The following is a 22,060-nucleotide window of genomic DNA, read 5'->3' as shown; positions in this document are numbered from 1 at the left end:
GTTCCCTTCAATAGGGCACAGAATGTTTAAAAAGGATTACTTAGAGAAGCAAACATGATTAGAATCATGGAATCATAAATTATGCTGAGTTGGAGGGGACCCATCAGGATCATCGAGTCCAATCCCTGCCCTGAGCAGGACAGCCCAGGACCTGTTTATGAAACCTGTATATTCAATAGTATTTAATATGTTTGAAATTTACACACATTGCTGAACTGCTCTATTCTTGAATGACCTTTGATCGTGTATTTGTAACCTCATTCCTCATACCACATGCCTGAGAGCATTGCCCCAAAGATTCTTGAACTCAGAAAGACATGGTACTCTGACCACTTCCCTGGGGACCCTGTTCCAGTGCTCAACCACCCTCTGGGTGAAGAACCTTTTCCTGATATCCAACCTAAACTTTCCCTGACTCCGCTTCATGCCATTTCCTTGAGTCCTGTCACTTGTCACAAGAGTGAAGAGATCAGTGCCTGCCCCTCTGCTTCCCCTCATGAGGGACCACAGCGAGGTCTCCTTCAGTCTTCTCTTCTCTAGGCTGAACAAACCAAGATTACCTCCCTTACTTTAAGACCTGAAATCACAGACCTTAAAGGAATGCGTTTAAAGAAAGACCCTAAAGTGCAGAGTAACTCTTAAAATATTGCTAGCTACATTTTCTGGTGAAGCTTTTACTTTGAACCACATTTCAGTGGGCAGGGGAAAAGTAAAGATACAGTCACCATGACCGAACAGAAGCACAATAGTCCTGCACCTTCACTTTGAGTGGCCATTTTTCCAGGGTGAATCCTGTAGGCAACATTTGCAGAAGAACTCTCATTCCACACAGTTTACTAATTTCAACCCTTGGTTTAAACAAGTGGATGCTTGGAGGAACTGGGAGTTGTAATGAAATGAGGTACTACTTGAGTCAAGTAAATAAACTGATTGAAATGAGACGTGAGGAGAATAGAAAAGCAGTAAGATCCTGCTGGTTTACCCTTTTCCCACCCTTCAAACTTGCTCAATTTTTTCACAAGAGAAAATGCACACCTCTCTGGCATATGATTGTCACTTTATTCTGTAAATAGGACCAAGTTTTTTCACACCTCATTATGCTCTTTTTCAGTGGCATAAGTGGTAACAAACCATGCACATTTTACTCCAAAGATACTGAATACCTAGTATATTCAATAGTATTTAATATGTTTGAAATTTACACACAATGCTGAACTGCTCTATTCTTGAATGACCTTTGATCGTGTATTTGTAACCTCATTCTTCAAGTGTGTATACAAATCTAACTCAAATTTGTAATGATTTCCATTTTCTATATAACAACACTTCTAGAAGTGAATAAAATGAATAACATAGCATAGGACATTCAGATAGCACCATATGACAAACTTTTGCTAATTATTGTGGAATAAATTTACTGAAAAGTCTCACAAGGATCTGTACTACTTGAGGAAATGGGCTGAATGATAAAGATGCAGTTTTGTGAGTTAACCAAGCTGATAAAACAGCTTAATGCTGTCAAAAGTATCTTACTGGGCTCCTTCCCACACACCTCCACCTCCCCTCCCTGATAAGAAGCTGCCACCCTCACTTTGTGTCAACTCTAGCACGTGCTGCTGCTATACTGTATGCTGCTCTGGCTGCCCCACCTCAAAAGTAATATAAGAGATGTAGCAAAGATGATCAGATTTAATGGAAGAGATTTGGTACAAGGAATGACTAGTGATATAGCCTGGAAATGAGACAACTCAAAGGGGTATGGCAGATGTGCACAAAATCCTGAATAGCATAATGACAAATAGGGAATGGCTTATTCACCAGTCTCTGTCAGCAAAGAGCTGTATCACAACAGAGTGAGGGTCGTGGGGAATGTGTTTAAAACAAACACGGAAAAATATGTTTTAACATACTACACATGTGAGTTGTGAGACTTACTGTCATAAGGGATGATGAAGGTCAGGAGTATAATAAGGCTTAAAAAGCAATTTGATAAATTAATGGAGAAAAGGTCCAGCAAGGGTTACCTATCACAGCAGCATGGGTAAAGCAAAATCCCTCTATCACAGGCTGGTAGATGCTGAGTATGTACATCAGAAGGACTGTTTGTACTTGCTCTGTTTCCTACTCTAAGCATCCCTACTCATCACTCACAGTAGGAGCGTAGCTGGATGGACTTTTAACCTGACCCAGCCTGACTGTTCTCATGTGTTTAACCGGGCTGACATTGCCTGGAGTGTGTTTGAGTCGAGTCACGCAATCAGCTCTGACAGCAGTGCTGTAGAGGTGGTGCAGCAGCTGGGAAAAGGAATAGCTGTTCACAGCTTGCTTTTCATTCATGTCGGCAAAGCTCAAGCCCCAGTGACTGCTTCATATTGAATCGTCTGCACTAAAATAAAAATACGAAGCAAATCACATAGGCAGTTAGGTTCTGACAGAAGCAATACAAAAGAAAAGGGGAAGGGTGGATATGCATACTTATATGTAAGAATAGGGTGGAAGCAATCCAGAAGGTCTCAAATATGGAGTTAATACACTGCAAAAGTCATATTATTAAAAATTATTGTACATTATTATAAATAACATGTAAACGACATATTAAAAAGTCAATAGAGCTTGCCAAGTCAAGAATGGCATGACTAAAATGTGTCTAATTATATAGTGGAAACCTGAATATCATTCATAAGGGGGAGCAAAACCACACACAAGTGCGAGGGCTTTTGTGGCTGCCCTGCCTTTCACAGTGAGAGGGAGAAGCACCCACAGACCTGCCGCTGCTCCTGCAATGCCTGGGGAGAAGCTGAGTCACCATCCCCCCAGCCCTGCCGCTGCTCCTGCAATGCCTGGGGAGAAGCTGAGTCACCATCTTCCTACCTCATGCATACCCTGTCACCTACTATCTTAATTAGCCCCCATATTCACAAACACAAAGACCAGAGTCATGCTCTTATCAATTGATCCTTTGCACAAATAAAGTTATAGAAATTCCTTTTTCTGTAAAGGGATTTGCTGAGTGATGCCACAGGGTGCAGCTCGGTTTGTGCACAGAAATGCAAGGCATCTTGTTTGTGGATGGGATTAACACCACTACAAAGCATCTACCTGACAGGTTTTGATCAGTTCAGATGTACCCGTGTAGCTTTGCCACCAGCTAAAGCCTCCAGCCTTAGGCTATTTGCTGCTTTTTATCCTTGTTTTAGCTACCATCTCTAACACATAAGAAACATGTCATGAGCCATGACAAGCAATTGAGATAAATGCTGACCCTTGTAAACCTTCAGATGGGAAGCTGCATTTATGTTACATTTCACCACATTTGCAGAAGGTATCAGAAGCCAGCAAGGTATAAATAAACAAAACAATTTAATGCCAAGTGCCTACAATTAAAGAAAAAGTTCCCTTCTGCTCCAGTTATTTGCTTCCCCAAGACCTTTTACCAAACCACAGAAGACAGCGTTTACTCTATTTATTTCTAAGGCTAGGCAAGAATAATTTCAATGCATTTTTATAAGCCACAGGGAAGTGCACAAGCTCATTTCCCCCTCTTCGGTCACCTTTATCATGAGAGCTTTATTCTAATGAAATGTGATTTCAAGTCAACAGTGTTACCGAGGTACATCAACACTTCTGAACTACAGGCACTTATTTTACCCTGGTTTAGTTTTATTTGCAAAGAAACTAAACGTGCTGAGCTCCTTCTGCATGAAGGCTCTCTAGTATGTCTCTGTCAGCATATGCCTTATTATCAGAGTGGTTTACTTGCAGCACACATCTGGAATATGAAAACAGAGCTTTTTTTCCATGGCGCAGAAGTTTTTAATCTTTCAGGTTCCTCATTTTTCTTTCAGCATCTGCCAGCTTTATGAGTTTCTCCTATTCTTCTACACCACAGTAAAAACAGAAGAATGGCTCTTGGGGAAAGGCATTCTACTCCACACCCTACTGGCTTTTTATTTTCTGGTAGCCAACATTCTCCATCAAGTCAGATCCTGTACTAGCAAGAATTTGATACTCTGCCCTACCCCACAGCAGGGTCAGCCCTTTACCTCGGTTTTTGTCAGCAGAGTGTGTAAATCTCTGACACGGCCAGAACTGTAATAGTTGCAATTACTACCTCTCACATACATACACTAGGTAGCAAACCAAGCTGCATTTAAACAAAAACAAACTGTTTTATTCAGGTAACCAAAGGCAATACTTGTCCTCCCCCTCCAAACCCAGCACACCTTCCTACCTGGAACCTCTCCACCTCTTGCAGAGGGAGCTGTGGTGTTTGTGTGCTTGCATAGCACTTTCCATGCAACTTAACATGGTGATTACTACAGCAGCTCTAGACAGGTAATGCAAAAACTTAAATCAGCCATTTTTTCTAGTACAATTAAATCACTGTGAAGGGCCTCTCTAAGAGCAGAGGTACAACCAGAAATTAAAATAATTCAGGAAAAAATTATATAGTCAATTATATAGTCCTTGTATTAGGCAATTTTTTTTTTTTCTTCTTTTGGTGGGGGAGCTGCTGATCTCTAGGAAAGCTTTTGGTTAATGAACTGATTGCTCTCTGCAGCCAGGTTCCAGACAGCAGGTTAGGACCATGCCTGTCGCCTGCTCTCCCCGCTCATGAATCCCAGGGTGGATGAGCCAGGCTCCCACACCATTCACACCAGCTTGGAAGCTACCCAAGGCAGCTGGCCCAAAAGCCATGTTCCACTCCTTTCAAGCCAAAATAAACTCTTTGTCCGATTTTTGGTGGCTTATTTCCTGGAATTATACGGAGTCTTGGAGAGCATTAAAGGCACAATATCTTTGACAGATACTGTGGCTTACAGCTCCAGAAGTACTTTCTCTGAAACATGCTTCGCTTCACCAGGCACAGCACACCATACCTTGATCGCTAACAGTAACTGCTACACTGTGAATTTAACCACCAGCAATAAAATAAAGAAGCATAACCAACCACCCTAATTTACTCTGCACCTACTGCACTAAAGGCATTAACTTAAATTAGACCTTACAGTTATGCTTGATCATACACCTATTTTTTACTGTCATCCAAGATGGGGCATAAAGAAATGCAAATTTCAACAAGCATGCACTAGTTAAACTGACAAGAGAGTTATCTTTTGTTCGGATCTGAACAGATATTTTAAGTGTTTACATTAATGTACTAGAAAAGGCTGGACAGCACTGCAAAGCTCTATAAGGAGCTTTGGTTTTTTAAGGCTGTGATTTTTAACTGAAATATTTCTACTTGCTCATCGAGGGTTGCAATTACACCAGCAAAAAGGAGACTCCAAGAGATATTCTTCTCTTGGATTTTCATCTCTTGCAGCTCATTCCTAATCCAACCCCCATCCCATTTTCTACTCTAACAACCATCCACCAAAAGGAAATAAGAGGCTAATTTGGGCTAAAAACAACTCTTTGGGGGTAAAGATTTTATTTATTGCTAGTAGCAGTAGTAATATTTGCTGATAAAACTGCTTAGAAGCAGAGAGATTTCTTATACCTCCGTAAGCCCGAAGTAAATGTACATGGCACCACACTCAGCCCATTTAACAGCAAAACAAAAGATTTCCTTGAGCACTTCTTTAAAATAGCCTGTTTTCCTCTGCACTGAGCCAGAGAAGAAGCATTTCCATGTTCAGCCATTACAAGTCAGGTGGGACTGGGGTGACACCAGGTAAGGGCAAGCAGCCGAGGGGTGTTGACATCATAAATGACTACAGCACTTTCAGAAGCAAAGCTACCTCACAGAAGCAATTCAGGCCTGAATTCACATTCACATTTGTGTTCGCTTTCTACAGATTTACCTTTATAGATGAGTGTGGATATAACCTATGGCTACTTCTATTTCTAGAAAAAATGGCATCAAACTATGTCTAGAATTTTTTTTTTAATACTTACATTTTCACAAGAAAATGTTTGCAGGTACACCAGCCACATCTTCTTGGTGCCCCCAGTTTAAGATACCATGCTGTGTGTTGTGCATGTGTGTAGCAAATTTTGTGCTGCACGTGTAAGCAACAGAAAGACTGATAGAGATATTATGATGCAGCACTATTAACAAGTCAGAAAATATCTCAAGAAGTACAAAATCTGTGACTTCAAGTTCTAGAAAAATCACTGAAAAGCATAGGAGATGCTCAGTGAAAATGCACTCAAAGACCTCGATGGCTTTGGGAACACGCTAATAATTTTAGGCCCCTTAAAATTTAAGGCCTCTGTTTTACTTTAGAAATGCATTCAACTTGGTGCAGAAGACACTGCACAAAGACACCAGAGAATTAACTCTGTAAAGAGTCAGGTCTGGCCAAGCAGGCTTTGTTGGTTCCTGTGCAGTGCCTGGAAAACACAGCTTCCTTGCTTCCACTCCAGCTCAGCGATGCAGATTCTTCTGAAGCACCTGTGCTACCAAACCCTGATGGAGCTCAGATGGCCACACATTTCAGTGCCTTTGCCCTGTAACACCAGCACTGGCTGTGAATGCTCTTACTGTCAGAGACTTTCAGTTATCCAGTTGTCTTTCCCCTTTTCCTGCCCTGATCAAAACTTGCCTCTACAGCCACACAGGAAAGAAAGCCTTTGTGCATGAAGTTGTCCTTCTGTTTTAGCAGTAAGAAAAACACCTGGGTGGGCTGGTAAAAGACAGAAAATATGATGGCATGAGATACTGGACATTAAAAATAAAAAAGAGGAAATTACAAACTTACTTGTCTTAAGTATAAGTCAAATAAAGACATCAGCTTTTTTTATAAAGTGCAAGCCTAGAGAAAATAGTGATTTTGGCCAGAAAAAGATCCAAGTTCAGATTCAAATGTAACACTTTGATTTTATTAGCTAGGTTATTAGATGCAATGAGCTAGAAGGAGAGAAACTTAACTGCAATTGCATTGTGCTGTATACACAGATTCTCCATTACTATCTTTTCTTCCCCATGTTAAAAAGCAGTGACAATTCAGATACTTCAAGAAATGACAAAAGGGAACAGCACAACAAAAACCCCTCTGAAGTGCAGCCTGACTCACCTGACTTCCTTGCTTTCAAGGCAATGACAGCAGCCAGTTCTCTCTGTACCTAAAATATCAGAAAAAGAAAAGGACGGTTATAGTTCCCAGCGCAGTCAAATAAAACAAAATGCAACACCGGTAAGATATGAGCTATCAATGCTTTGCAGCAATCAACTGCATGTGGAATTATGCCTGGTTTTGAAACTGCAGTCAGTTTTCCTAGCAAATCTATCTCCTTTTCAGCTGGGAATTCTGTGACTTTAATTTCATGTAAATACCACACCTTCCTTAGGGAATGGGCAATTCAGTAGCCCGACTCGTAATTTATTTGCACAGCGTATCTGTTTCACAAGTACACACTTGAATCTTCTCCCTTCCCTTGTTACATATTTGTTTTCCCTCTGTTGAGCACACTATAATGCTGGATTTATTGTGTGACTCCAGAATAAGAAAGTTCTTCATGCTGAGGTTTTGAAGGTTCATGTATATAACTGACCTTCACTTTTTGGATCTTCCAGGACGAAACAGCCTCTCCTAGTAGCATTGCTGAGAATTTCATGACCAAAATTTCACTTGAGATGAAAATGCAGAAGTCAGAGCTATTTTCAGTTTTACAGGCTCTCTCACTAGCCTGTGGTAACACCCCCCTGCCATGCTAACCAGCTCCCTTCCTCATCCTCTTGTCTTCGTTCTTCATATTTTCTATATAGACCAGCTACTGTCTCTAGCCAGCTCAACTCTACATCCACTTCTCTCCATAGATCTATTCCTTTTTATACAATTTCTTTTTCTATCATTTTTCTATTCATTATTCTTATGCTTCCTACTTCTTCACTGCCATCATCTGTCCCACTACAGCTGCTTGCACTTGGCCTACAGCACCCCAGATGCTCTCTTCTGCATACACCTCAGTTCTTCCCTTCCTCTGCCCCATCTGTGCTCTCAGATTCCTCTAAAGATCTCTCAGCTCCTTCCAATTTCCATAATTTTCCCAAGACAGCCTGTCTTCAATATTAAAAAAACTAAATATGGCACATTCCAACTTTTTCTAGGGATTGTCTCACTTCTCTCTACAAAGTCTCCAGCAGTGCATACTAGCCATCTTGTCTAACAGACCTAGTCAAGGCTCAAGGCTATTCTGCAGTGGCAGGTTTGACATGCAGTTTCTGAGAGATGTGAAATTTCAAACATCCTTCTCAAGATATGTGGTTTGGTCATAAGCCACAAAGCCCACAAAGGATTCCCAAAGTAATACAACTACTAACAGCTGTCAATATCCCACTCTCATGGCTCTGAAGAGAAGTTTGAAAATGTGAAAGAAGAATAGTTAACATTATGTCTGAGCAGACAGACAAAATCACTCAGGGCATCTCGGTACAATGGTAATTCCAGCACCCACTGATCAGATACTCAGGAGCCACCCAGCAGAAGGCAGTCATACCAGAGGCCACATCCTTCCTCTGCTTGCATCCTTCTTTCCTTTGTGGCAAAGGACCAAGAAGATTTTTTTGCTGTCCTTGCAAGGTACAAGGATCTTTTCTATTCCTTGATGCTGCCCTACTGAGAGGGACAGAGTTTTCAGCCACTCCAAGCAGGAAAATATGAAGGCAGTGCCACGGTTTTCTTAAATGTCATCCTGTTTCCAGCACAATTGTGCAAGCTGGCAGTATTACCTTCCCTTCCTTCCTTCCTGTACACTCATTCCCATGTCTGGAGAAACGTTAATCATGGATAATGTAAGCGTAAACTTCAAGTAAAACGGGAAAGAACAGTTATTCCGTAGAAAAACAACGTGTGCTTCCTTGCAGCAATTGCTATACACGAGTATTATAATAACACACACAAGCTATCTAGTTAAGAGTGGGATTTTTAATAAAAGCCCAAGTTGCTTCTGAATAGCAGCACCATGACTTTTCATGGCTACACTTCTCAGACCCTCTCCCTTCATTAAACTCAGCATGAGGTACCCATGTCGATGCCTCTGTTCTGGTCTAGTCTCAGGTTACTGACAGTAAGAAGCATTGCAGTGATGTCGCATCTTTATCTTTTAGCATTTAATAAATACATTATCCTAAGATTAGCCTCAAGAGACACTACAACCTGAAACAATTGCAAATGTACCACTTAACCCAATCAAACACTCAAGAAATGCAAATCTTTCCATGGCTGGAAAGAAAAACCCATCTTGTCAGAAGAAAAGGCAGCATTGTGGCATCCTGCAGTTTATTTGTGGTATTACTTTCACTTATAAGGTGGCACCTTTTAAGTTTGAAAGATAGTGCTAAAATCACAGGTAATAAAAAGGCTGGGTTTCTATATTTTGTCTACGTCAAGCTAAATACCTCATAGTTTGCTGTGGGCCAGGAATGCAGTGGGCCTTTTACATAACTTGAGCAAAACACTTCAGATAAAGCAGGGGGAAAATATGTTTCTCTAGTGCTAATAGTAACCAAAAGTTCCTTCATCAAAGGGTTCCATCATGATAATCTGAGCTGCCTCTCACAGGATTCACTCCAATCACAAAGAATTTGTACTGCTGAGCATCCTTCTGGATTTGATTGGTGTCCCTAGATTTCATAATCTATATGCTTTTGTCTATTTTAGCATAAATGCACTTGACATCTCTGCTGGACATGCAATTCCTCTGCATCATTACACCAATGGAAATCCATGTATAACATTCATTCCTCATTGCACACATGCTACCCATTACTATACTTCTTCCTAACAGGATTTCAGTTACTGCCTGTTTGACAAAATCGATAGTTGCACATCACATCGAAGATAATAATGCAGACACAAAATAAAATATCTAAACAAGAACTATGTATGCCTACCATATTGAGGTATTAAATTTTTAAAAATATTTTATACATACAGCTTGTTGCTAACAAAGCTAACACTATCCAAACAGTATCCCATTTGAGTAGCACTGCAGATGTCAAAACTGATTCAGTTTAAAGGCCAGTTCACCACACAATATTTACGCAAATATCACGAAAGTCTGAAAGAGGACATTTTGAGTAGGTAGTTGGCATGTTACCACATCTCAATCAGTTTTCTTTTTGCAATATAAAACAGTGTGCATAGAGAGTGATACCCAGTTATACTTCTGCTTGATAAAATACAAATGGCACATTTATATGGTGAATCTTGTCTTCAAAGAATAGAGAATTTAAAAGAGTAAATGACAACTACTGCTCTTATCACAAAACTTATCATTTTATTATAGTGGATATAGTTCTGCATCTAGCAAACAGTGCATACCACCTCTACTTTTTTCCTTTCTCTTTTTTCTCCCCATAGTAGTTTTCTGTAAGACAATGTTCTAGATGCCATTGTGCCAAATAGGACTTCAAATCTAGAGAGAAAGTGCCAATCCTTACAGAATCTCAAAATGAAATCCTGCAACACAAGGCTCTAAACAGCAAGGTTTTGAAAAACAGTACGAGTCTAGTTCACATTTTTGTATCTCAAGTTATGATAGTTTGATGGGCTCTAAATAAAAGTAATATTGTCTGATGCCTTATAGCACCAGAAAACTATTTTCCAAATACACTTCATTAACATCCTGATATTCTCTTCTCTTCCACCACAAAGTAAAGCAAAAGCTTTGCAGTGGAAACACTCATAGCTATCCCATCCTGTTCTGCTTTTACCAGGCAAAACACTGAATATGAAACTGCTCTTTGGGACACGACATGGGATGCATGACAGCTCTGGAATGCTTTTTTAAACCCATGAGTAATCATTACATTTTTAAAAAAAAATCATGACCAAAAAGATTATCTGATGCAAACGTATTTCCAATGGCATTTTGCACTGTTTGCAAATTTTCCACTGCTTTCCTTTACAATTTAAGTTTAATGGTGCCTCATTGTAATGGAGCATATGATATAAGCACATAATTTGATAGGTTAAAAGAGGGATTTATATTTTAGGCACATGGTTTCCTCCAATGTTGCTTGGGCTGGATCCTCACAATCAGTTTAGGTTCGAAAATTTGGAACAGAATCCTCTGAAAAAAAAAGCTGACACAGAAACTTTCTTCTGACCTGAAAAAAATGTTTTATTCCATGAAAAGCCAAAAGAAAAACAGAATAGACAGTGGTGAAATTTGAATCTCCAGTTACAAAGTCAACTGTAATCTTCAACTGCTTTAGTGCTGGGCTGGGAATAGGGATTTTGTGGGTTTTTTCACACTTCTGAAGTACTAGTGTGAACAGGATTCTCAATTATGAATCCTTCGAAGAAGACTGGTTTAATTTTGTACAAAATCCATAAACATTCAGTGAGCCAAAAAGCCAGCGTGAACACATTTTCAGTAATGGCTAATAACTCCACTTTCAGTTTCCAGCTCCTGCTTACAGAAACCTTTTTTTCTTTATTTTTCATATAAATTCTGAAGCTGAAAGAAAAGGAAAAAAAAAATAAGAGAACCTAGATGCTGGACTCTGTTGAATGGTGTGAGCTGATGTTTCAAATTCTTCTGGGACATAAAAGTCTTTCCATAAGGTTGCAGTGAGTACTTTAAGTCCCAATCTACTGTATGGAGGAAAAGCAGTATTCTGGAGGAATAAACAGGAGAAGTTCATATACATATGTTAAAATTTGGAGGATTCTACTCTGGTTTTGCGCCTTTTCCCCAGCGATAGACTAGAAAATCATTATAGAGGCACCACAATGTTGTGTGGAAATTCAGAAAATGCAGGAGAAAAGATCAGATTCTTGACATCACCATGGCAATAGATGGGTCTCTGGCCATCTGGAGATGGAACTGCCTAATTTTTCTTTAGCTAGTTAGCTACAGTAATAAAACGGTTCATTTAAGAAACCCTGTCCATGTGCCCTGCTGCTGGAATGACTCAGGATGTAGTCCACAGGTTTGACCTTGCAGATGTGAAACACTCTGAACTCACTGTCAATTAGGTGTTCAAGGATATGCATGTTACTCAAGTGCATCCAGCAACCGTTAGATCCAGTTCTTAAACTCAAAAGGTCACTTAGTTTTGTTGAGTGTCTCTTTTTTTTTAACTGACAAAACCCCCCATTATTCTATTTTTTATAAGCAAAGCTTTTGAGGGATACTGGCAAGGTTTTATAGAGTTGGTAGTTTTGCAAGTTTTTGAAAAAAATATAACTTTGCAGAAAGTATTTCACAGTTTTCTATTTTTGCTCTGTATGGAACTGAAAATGGAGGATATTGAGGTTCTGACTTCACCTTTCATTTTCAGTTAAGAAAAAATGTAGGGAGAACAAGGAATTTGAATACTGAGACAATAAAAAAATAAAGACATTTCAACACAGCATTGGCTTATGTCATACATTTTTAATTACTTTTGCATAAGGTTGAATATACAGAATCACTGGCTTTCCAAACACATTACAAAATACAGCAAAAATTCTCCTTCCCTTCTGTTTTCCAGCAATTTCAAGATAGCACTGTACTTATTTTTCTCAAAATAACCCTTAGCCTCATGCCTTTTTCATAAGGACTTTACCTTGCCTGCTTCAGTTTCATCTCTGTACTTTCTTACATGCCAAAAACAGAACCAACACTAATTCCATGTTTTGATGACACCATGACTTGGGTGCTGGTGTTCACAGAGTTGCACAATCACAGAATGGTAGAGGTAGGAAAGCACCTCTGGAGTTCACCTGATAGAAACCTCTGCCGAAAAGCATGGCCAGCTTGAGCCTGTCCATCAGGTATTTGTACATAGTGATAAAGTCCTCCCACAACCTTCTGTTCTACAAGATCCACTCCCACTTCCCTCAGACTATCCTTGAAAATCAGATACTCTGTTTCCCTAACCATCTTCACGGTCATTCACATACACTCCAGTACATCCATATCTCTTGTACTGGGAATTCAGAACTGGACCCAACACTCCACATCTGGCATACCAGTGCTGAGAGGGGAATGACCACCTCCCTTAGCCTAAGGACGACACTCTTACCAATGCAGCTCAGGAAGGACTTGCTTTCTTTGGCACAAGGACATGTTTCTGGTTCAAGCTGCCGTCCACCAGGACCCCCAGGGCCTTTCCTGCAAAGCTGCTTTTCAGTCAACCCTCAGTCTGTATAGAAGCATGAGGTTATTTCTGCCAGATGCAGGATATGGCATTGACCTTTTCTGATTTTCCTGAGATTCCTGTTGGCCCATCTCTCCAGACTGTCAAGGTCCCTCTAAGTGGCCGCACAACCATAGAATCATAGAACTATTTCAGTTGGAAAAGACCTGTAAGATCAAGTCCAACTGTTAACCCAGCACTGCCCAGTCCACCACTAAACCATGTCCCCAAGTGCCACATCCACACATCTTTGAAGTACCTGCAGTTTGGTGAGCAGACATTCCTCCCAGTGTTGCATTGCTTGCTAATTTGCTAAGGGTGCACTCTGTGCCATCATACAGATTACATTAAATTGAGTCAGTCTAGCTTAACTTTCTGAAGTCCTGTCTGTCTGCTTCTTAGAACACTGATCTTACATGATAAACAAGATGCACCAAAGTCTAGCAGAAACAGGATAATCTCTTGTTTATTATGGTGAAGTTAACTGAGGCTAAACATAGTTGGGAAGCCCAGGTTTCCCAGGTGTCTCTCCTCAGAAATTTATGATAATCTACACAAGGGCTGCTGAAGACTTTTCTCTCCCTTTGTCTCCCATCGATGTATACTTGACCAAGAGGGTCTGAGTGTAAAGTACATGGCACAAAAGTAACCTTGGTCTTCCAAATTGGTGTCTTCTGGGCCATGAATAGCATCTATTACAAGAGCAGGCTGCAGCAGTCCTTGCTTGGTTTGATTTTAATAGCTTTGGAATTGTACACTAAGGTCTCAGTAAAGCTATCCCCTTCCACAGACTAAAAAAACAGTCTTCATAGACAAACATCTGTTCACTTAGACTAAGTCTTTCATTTGAAAGGATTCAAAACATGACAATATTTCAAACATGATCAGTTCAAACTTTGATGCAATGACCTTACCGCAGAAGTGAGACGAGCAAGAATTTCAGCATTGGTTTCTGCCGTATCTTCTATTTTTTGATCAGGCCTTAAAAAATAAAAATAAGATTTTATTATTTCTTTCATTCTGTTTCAACATCTTTTGATTCATGAAAAGTAAGGAACTGTGTAGCCACAGGCACTAATGTAAAAGGGCCTTTGAGATTCCACATCAAAATGAGGACTGCAACATGACAATAATTAATCGTGTCAGTAACGACAGAGTACACCCTTTGTCCCTTGCTGTCAAGAACTCTTTTGATCCGACCAACATGAAGCAGTGAGAGAATTCTTCAGCTATAAAAATATGATGAAGGACTGAGGAATGCAGGACCCTTTAGATCAGAGTTGCTTATTTGACTGTGTATTTTGCATTGCTAAAAACATACTCTATGAACAGAGCAAAGAGTTTTCTATCTGCCCATGACCCTGCTTTGCTCATGTGTGGAGCAGCACCTATGGAATACAACTTCACGTAGATGAAAACAGACAACATCAAAATAATTTTGAGACATGCGAAGTTCAATATTCAGAAAAAATAAACCAAAGTGAAAATAATGTATTTAAGAAGCCATAAATAACCAAACTAAAGTAACAGCTGAGAACACTATTTGGTTGTCTTGACAGTAAGTCACAGGAAAGAGAGACTTAATGTGTCATTTCAAAAGTGAGGCAGTGAAGATAGAACCCTCCTAGAAGCTGTCCCAGAAGTCTGGCCCACGTGGAAATAGCCACACAAAAAGGACAGTACAGGATAAGACTGTGTTTTTCTTTTAAACAGTCTCATTCCCATCCCTAAAACATCTGTAAGCCTTTCAGAAGATTTATTGACAATCAGAAGCATTATACCAATATGATAGGGTTATAACTATAGGAAGAAGTAAAAGAAAATGCCCTTGAGATCTTTACTTTTCTTGGTATTCAGGAAGCACTGGCATGCCAGCAAGCTGAACAGATACACATAACTGCAGCTGCTGTAATAAACATAAATCCCAGGTATCGGCAGAAGCTTCTGTCTTTAACTAAATTATTTAATTGCTTATATGCCTCAATGTCCTTTGGGAGAGAGCTGGCAACACATTTGGAATATGCAGCTGGCATATTGTGGTTCTTACATCCCATGTCAAAAAATTTAATTCCCTGATTAAAAAATTAAGGTCAGAAAGCACAGAATGACACATGCATTCATTTTGGGGTGAGCATATTCAGATCAAAATGGTAATTCAGATTAAAATCACAATTATTTCCACAACTGCCTTACCTATTCAAAGAAAACATGATTTAACATTTTAAGTGTTATAAACAGCCCAAAAGAAATAAATGGATGCATTTTCATTTACAAAAACTGATTTATTCAGGTTGTCTCTCTATAATTTGGAATGAGATTAAAATAACTGAATTCTTTAGAGGTTTCTCTACACATCTGATCTCTTCTGATCTCTCAGAGCCAGGCTAGGACCTGATTCTTCTACACTGGAGGCAGAAGATAGCAGCTCAGTAGACACAGCCACAGATGCAATCTATAAACCCAGAAGAGCACATAGCATAGCTATTTCCTTCTTGGGCCTTTACCACTTCATTTTCTATTTAAAAGTACTCCCAGTATTCATCTGCATATGAGCATCAAATACTTCTGAAACCATGAATATACTAAAAATTAGAGTCAGTTCTTCAGAATCAGAGAGGAAGGGTATATTATGCCACCCAGGCCAATGGACAAAAGCAACACTTATCACCCTAATTTTTTTCAAGTGTGGACAGCTAGGACCTAGTAAGGCTGATACCAAACAGGAGCTATAAAGCCCAGGCAAATTAGTGCTTATCCAGTTCAGCAACCTGTGAGCTTAATCTGCTAAGCAGAGCGAGATGCAGGGATGCTTGTCCTAGATCTGCAAGCAGACAAGTCAGTTTCCATACAATACCTGAGAGCTGTTTGTCTTCAGCAAAAGCTTTCCAGGAACTCCATAAGGCAGTAACTAAATCAATATCCCATCCTGGCTATTTGCATTAAAACCAAATTGCTTTTAAGAATGATTACTTTTCTGATATCAATAAAATGCAAATTGTTTCAGGACAGAAGACCGAATACAGTTCTACACTTCTGAAAATAAAAAGCAATATAAGATTAAGGAAAAAATCTCTGCTAACATCTCTTCCAATAATTTTTAAAAGTACTATGGGATATATTTCAACAGCCTCAGGTACCCAGTGCATTCCTGAAATGTTCACTGAGTCTACCAGTGGTTCTGGGAATTGTTATAAACACTCCCACTTACAAAGAAGGAAATAGAAGCACGCAAGGATTAAACACCTGATACAACACTATTGCAGTAAATGGAAAAGAATTCAGGAGGCATTGAGTGAGAACCTAAGTGATTGATCAAGCTTGCAAGAGAGTCCAATGCACAGCTTTCAATCCAGATTTTTTGTCCCCAGGCTGTTGCAATATTCACTTGTTTTCTACTCAAGTAGGATGACTGTGATTAACGCTGGGTGTTTAATGACTCCAAGAGGCCTCTTCGTTGGTCCCATCTCATTTGACAACATTTACAGCATCTCAGTCCTGTGGAATATGCACAACAACATTAGCCTTCAGATTAGCATGAACTGAATTCCTGCTACGTCCTCACTTGTTTTCCATGGTGAATTCCCGCTAATGTTATGTTGAATGTAAGGAATTTCCACCAAGGTCAACAGGGAGCATTTATTCAGGAACCATAAGCGTATCTCAGACTTCAGAACAGTACAATCGTTGTAGAGCTTCCTATAGTTTTATTTGGGAACACCACTAAAACTGACCAGAAACAAATACAGATCCATCAAAAATCTGTACAGCGAGTCAAATCTGAGCTATGTTTATTTAACAGGGTTTCCAGAATAGCTGCTGAAGGAAGTCCCCAGAGCTGCTACTGCCTACTCATGTCTACAGACTTCTTCTGGGAGAGCAGAACCATGGTACTTCAGAGACCCACTGATGCACTCAGAAGCCCAGGCAAGCACAAGGCTGCAGAGGAGACAGAGGTCATCTGGCCTCTGGGACCACCAGGAGATGTCTAGTGTTGCTTTCTGGTGCACAAGCAGGCAGTTCTTTCTGATTTCATCAAAAGCAGGGAATCTAATTAATAAAGTAAGAATTTATCTATCCCTATGTACATTTAGAATTAATGCTGTCGATACAGATTGTAAGAAAACCTAAGACAGAAAAATGAGTACAAAAATACTAAATTATAAAAAATCCTATGCTTCTAAAGGTAGGCAAAACAGCTCATATATTCGAAAAAAGACAAACCCTTCAGGGAAAGGTTTTTAGAATTGCCCTCTTTCCTCATGAAAAAGAGTATATGGCTTTATTTAACCAAGTCAGACAACTTTAACAAACATCTCATCACACCTACTCCCTTTCTGACTGTGTTTTAGCAGTTTATTATTTGCATCAAGCATGAAGAATTTTGAACCTGGAAAAGTCTCCTTCCGCTTTAATATCACATTCCCTCGAGGGTATACCATTACTTAAAATTCAATTCCTACAATGTATACTTTTTCGAAAAGCACCCTCACAATCTGACGGGTAAAAGCTCCAGAAAACAATTTTTCAGTGACAATATTCCCAAAAGGAATCCAGCTTCAACTCAAATTTGAATAATGTGAGCAGGAAGGAGCTGGAAATGTACATTAGTGAATAATTGTTCAATTCATGTGACAGGGATCATCTTCCACTGGAAATGACAGTTGCACTGAAATGATAAAACTGCAAAGCAGACTGTAAACTTGAACCTAAAAAGCCTTCAATCCATTTTCTTACCCAGCATCCTTCACATAACACATCAATATGACCTATCTATTCTGTCCTTTTGATTCAAATCCTTAGAACAAGTAGACATGAACCATGAAAAGTGGTCTGATTTACAGCGGTGAGAAAAATCCCAATTCCCATTAAAATCAAGATCAAAATGCCCTGATATTTAAGGGACAGACAAACTGTTTAGCACCAGAGTTGGCTGGAAGACAAGAATTTCTATTTGCAAAAATAGTCAAAGGTTTTCTCCCATATGAGTCAGCTGCTTAGAAGATCATATTCAGTCCTGCTGCTCTAGCCAGCTTGGGGTTCTTATCACTTGTCTACACTCACTCAAGTTGATCAAATAAATGCATTTTAAAGGGAAGCACCACTCCAGAACTGCCAATATTTGATTGGTGAGGGCAGTCAGCAATAGGGGAGGGAATCAAGTTTCTGCCCTGACCCAGGTAGAGAAATTACTGAGGTTTTTTTTCCAACCAGCTCAACATGTCTGAATTTAAGAATCTGGGCTTGAGGCAGCTTACAGGGTCTTTGGCTTTTGTACTCATTTAAAACATTTCTACTGGACATCCATTTTAGAGAATGAGCATTTTTAAAAGCTAATATGTAGAAAAGGAAAGTACTCATAGAGGAAAGTTTTGTCTTTGGCATCAAAAAGAATAAATTCTAGTACTGCCAGAGTAATAGATCTCCAAAGTATTGAGGATCATCATGTTAGGGACAGTGGAAGAATTTAACTCAGCTTGTCTATTCAGGCCAGCTCCTGCAGATTTACTAAAGAAAAAATGGTCATGAGTCTTCAGAGCTCTCACTAACACTTTTCTCCTCTATTTTGGCCTCTTGCTGTGGAAAAAATAACTATGGTTTCCTTCTAGCCACTCTAAAAAGCAACCTTAGAGTGCAGCCATACGAGCACAGAGAGTAGGATAACATCCAATAGTCAGGTGAAAGAGGAGGCATATAGGAAGCAAAACTCTTGAAAGATATATTCTGAAAAAGGAATAATAATGTGAGACTACAGAGCTCTGGCAAACAAACAGTAGAAAACTAAAATCAAATGACTGAAGGTATCACATTTCCATCCATCTTGTCAATCCATCTGAAAGCTGATCCAGACACATCACAAGGGCATCTGATCTGCTAGTCAATCAGCATCAGAGCATCCCTGCTGCCAAATTCATGCCAAACCTCCAAATGTAAGAGGAGACCAAAAAAAAATCACATGCCCAGGTAACATAGCAAGCTAGAGGCAGCAAGCTAGTGCCTAAAAACTGTAATATGCCCAAAACCCCAAGTCAAGTGCCTCAATTTTTCTACCCATACTGACCTTAGATTAAAAGCACATCTCTACAAGATTTGTCAACCCCCAAAAGAAAGCTGTCTCATTTGCAAGGTGATTTGGGGATAAACAGTGTCATTATAAGGCCGGACACTTATAAAATAGTCAGTAAAAGTTGCATGCACACTTACAGATTGCACATGTCAATCCTGGGAGGAGACAGTGGCAGTAGCTGAAGCAGGAGCTTTACTCCATTCTTCCATGCTTCCTCTTTCTCAAATTCACAGAAAAGGTAGGTACATTCATCCGCTGAGAACTGGTAGAAAGCATGAGAGTCTTGAAAATAGAGTTGTCTGTCCACTGTTAGAAAAAATAATATTAGATCTCCTTTAAATCTTCACCATGTAAAGATTCCATACTCCTACTTCTGTATTGCACTTGATCTTAATGCTGAGTTGTACCATCACACAGGGCAAAAGGATTGAAAATTTAACACAGAAACAATCCTGCCCTCTCAGTTTAATTCAGTGCATCCAAACAGGAAAACCCCAGAACCCCAGTTTAAAAATATCCAGGATCCTGAAATTCAAGCATTAAGACTGATGAATATTTAATTGGTTTTGGAATCAGTTCAGGATTAGGATATAAAAACCTTCCTCTTTTTTGTTAGATTTCTGAGTCTCAGTTTCCATTGATTTCTAAACTGTTCTCACTAATGGTCAGGCACTAATAAACAAAGCTAAGTAATGGGGATGCAGCCCATCATTATTCAAGCTTCTCCTCAGATTCAGGGCTACTAGATTTGTAGACTAGACCTGGATAAGAAGATGCATCAGTTGTCTTCCTTGGAAAGAATGGGATTTAATGGGGAAAAAAGGAGAGAGTCCAAAGCCAAAAGCACAAGATCCTGCTACAAGTAATTTAGCCCTTGCTGAGGCTGCATGACCAGACATACTGTCAGTTTAGCTGAAGAAAACCTTAAGGTACACTGCCAGTGTACATATGCAGAGATCTTCCGTAACTCCTCACCTTTTCACAGGATAGAGGCTAAGTGTCTAGCACAGACCCCAGGGTAGGGTATGATCTGAGTTGAGCTACCTAAGTAGTCCCAGCCTCAAGGTAAAATCCATCAGATATCCAGAGGCTGGTTACCAGTGTAATTATCACCAACCACATTAGCTGGACCAAATCCCTCAGTTTGGTGGAGGAGGTAGGGACAGCAGGATAGAACCTGGCCTCACCACCATCTCAAGGAGCTGGATCTTCTCTCAATCCATTGTAATTAAAAATTATGGAAAACAGAGACAAAACAAAAATCATTAATAGCTACAGAAGTCATCTGGTGAAGCCATGATCTGCAGTGACTAAAGAGCTGCTATCTTGTGAGAAACCTAAAATAGCTTGTGGGGAAAAAAAAAAAGGCTGGAAAAGGCACGCGTTCTGTCTGGAACTTGATAACAGGCAATTACAGTTGCAAAAGCAAAAGGAAAGAAATTGCCAAAAACAAGGGATTGCTCTTTCCTATTTATGAAATGAAAGGTCACAGAGGTAAAATTCCCAAAAGGATAGTAAAATAAACAACTGACAAGAAAATTGGATAAATCTGTGCTTTTTTTCTTTCCCTTCTCCCATCAAAAACAGGACTCCTGTCCTATGCAGGAGAAAGTGATAGCCTTCCTCACACTGGAAGTACTGTCAAGACTGACCTGACAATATTATGCCCATATCCAGGAGAAGCTGCCACACTCCAACTGCTGTAGATCTGCACTTGACAAAAGGGCACTGCTCCAAAAGCCAGTCTACGAGTTCTGATCCAACACAGCTTCTCCTGAAAATAAGCAAAACTTCACTTCTTGAACTACAGTAATGTTAAAACATTCTTTTATAATAAAGAGCTATTTTTTAAAGCTATCAAAATTCAACCTTTTTGTTCAGCAGAGCAAACTCTTTGTCTCAATTGCTAATTTTTGTAAACCTATTCATTTCAAGGGAAGAAATTACATTGGCAAGCCTCAGGGGATACCTTTAGCTACAATGAGGGAACTTATGTCAGATGAGCAAGTTCCCTTACATACCTGATTCATGTAGCATACTTTGCAATATATAGCATTTTTATCAATTTGTGCTGCATACAGATCATCCAAAGCTGCATAAGAGATCTAAATGTCATAAATAAAATCCAGCTTTTAGCCTCAGGATTTTATTTCCTTTCTGAGCATAGGCATAATCAGTACAGCTAAACAATACGTGCAAGACCTTTAGTGCTGCTCTAGGATGTAGTTAATCTTTCATATTATTGGTAAATCTATATATTTAAATAACAATAAATAAAAAGTAGTGGATTTTTCTTAAACACAGGTGCAAAAGAATGGTGCTGTAACAGAGAGCTGCACGTTTTGGTATAATTGGAAACAGGAGGAAGCATTTATGCTACAATGCAACACAAATGGAAAATCACTTCATTACAGAAATATTCCATAAATTACATGCAAAAATCACTGTGTCACTAAATCTTGGAATCCAATTAAGCTCTTTTATAACTCCAAACCAGGGCTGAAATTAATACTCTTTCTTTTCAACAAAATAACTGACAAACACTATTGTATATGAAAATCATAAGCAATTGAATTAATGGATGTACAATCAGGCCACTGCTGCTTTCTGGCAACTGACATAGTAATGTAAGAACAGATATTAAGATACATGAGACTTTAAAGAATTTTTTTAAGAAAATATTTTCAATTCTTAGTGACATACACAGAACCTCTCACACAGAATATACGCTCTTGTCAAATCAGGGCATAGATAAATCTAAATAAAACTCATAAAGTTGATTAAAAAAAATTATTTTGATTTACCTGCAAATGCCAGTAAGGTATACCCTGTCTTTAATTAGGTCAGAAGCTTGTAGAGTAAAAATATTCCTGAGAGCTCTCCCAGCACAGGAAGAACTTTCTCCATAAATCTGAATG

At 39.4% G+C, this 22,060-nt stretch overlaps 1 protein-coding gene across 1 annotated transcript in view; it reads right to left on the bottom strand.

Moving 5' to 3' along the window:
* Positions 1 to 22,060, bottom strand: part of LOC103613553 (rap guanine nucleotide exchange factor 5-like) — a 48,037-nt gene that overhangs the window by 14,739 nt on the left and 11,238 nt on the right. Inside the window, exons 3-7 of the mRNA XM_017731168.1 lie at positions 21,947 to 22,053; positions 20,795 to 20,916; positions 19,280 to 19,448; positions 13,993 to 14,059; positions 7,023 to 7,071 (exon numbers count right to left, since the gene is read on the bottom strand). Of these exons, the coding sequence (XP_017586657.1) occupies positions 7,023 to 7,071; positions 13,993 to 14,059; positions 19,280 to 19,448; positions 20,795 to 20,916; positions 21,947 to 22,053 (514 nt within the window). The remainder of the gene's footprint in view (positions 1 to 7,022; positions 7,072 to 13,992; positions 14,060 to 19,279; positions 19,449 to 20,794; positions 20,917 to 21,946; positions 22,054 to 22,060) is intronic.

Source organism: Corvus brachyrhynchos, unplaced genomic scaffold (genome assembly GCF_000691975.1).
Source record: "Corvus brachyrhynchos isolate BGI_N302 unplaced genomic scaffold, ASM69197v1 scaffold84, whole genome shotgun sequence".
NCBI lineage: Eukaryota > Metazoa > Chordata > Aves > Passeriformes > Corvidae > Corvus > Corvus brachyrhynchos.
This window is presented reverse-complemented; position numbering and strand designations above follow the sequence as displayed.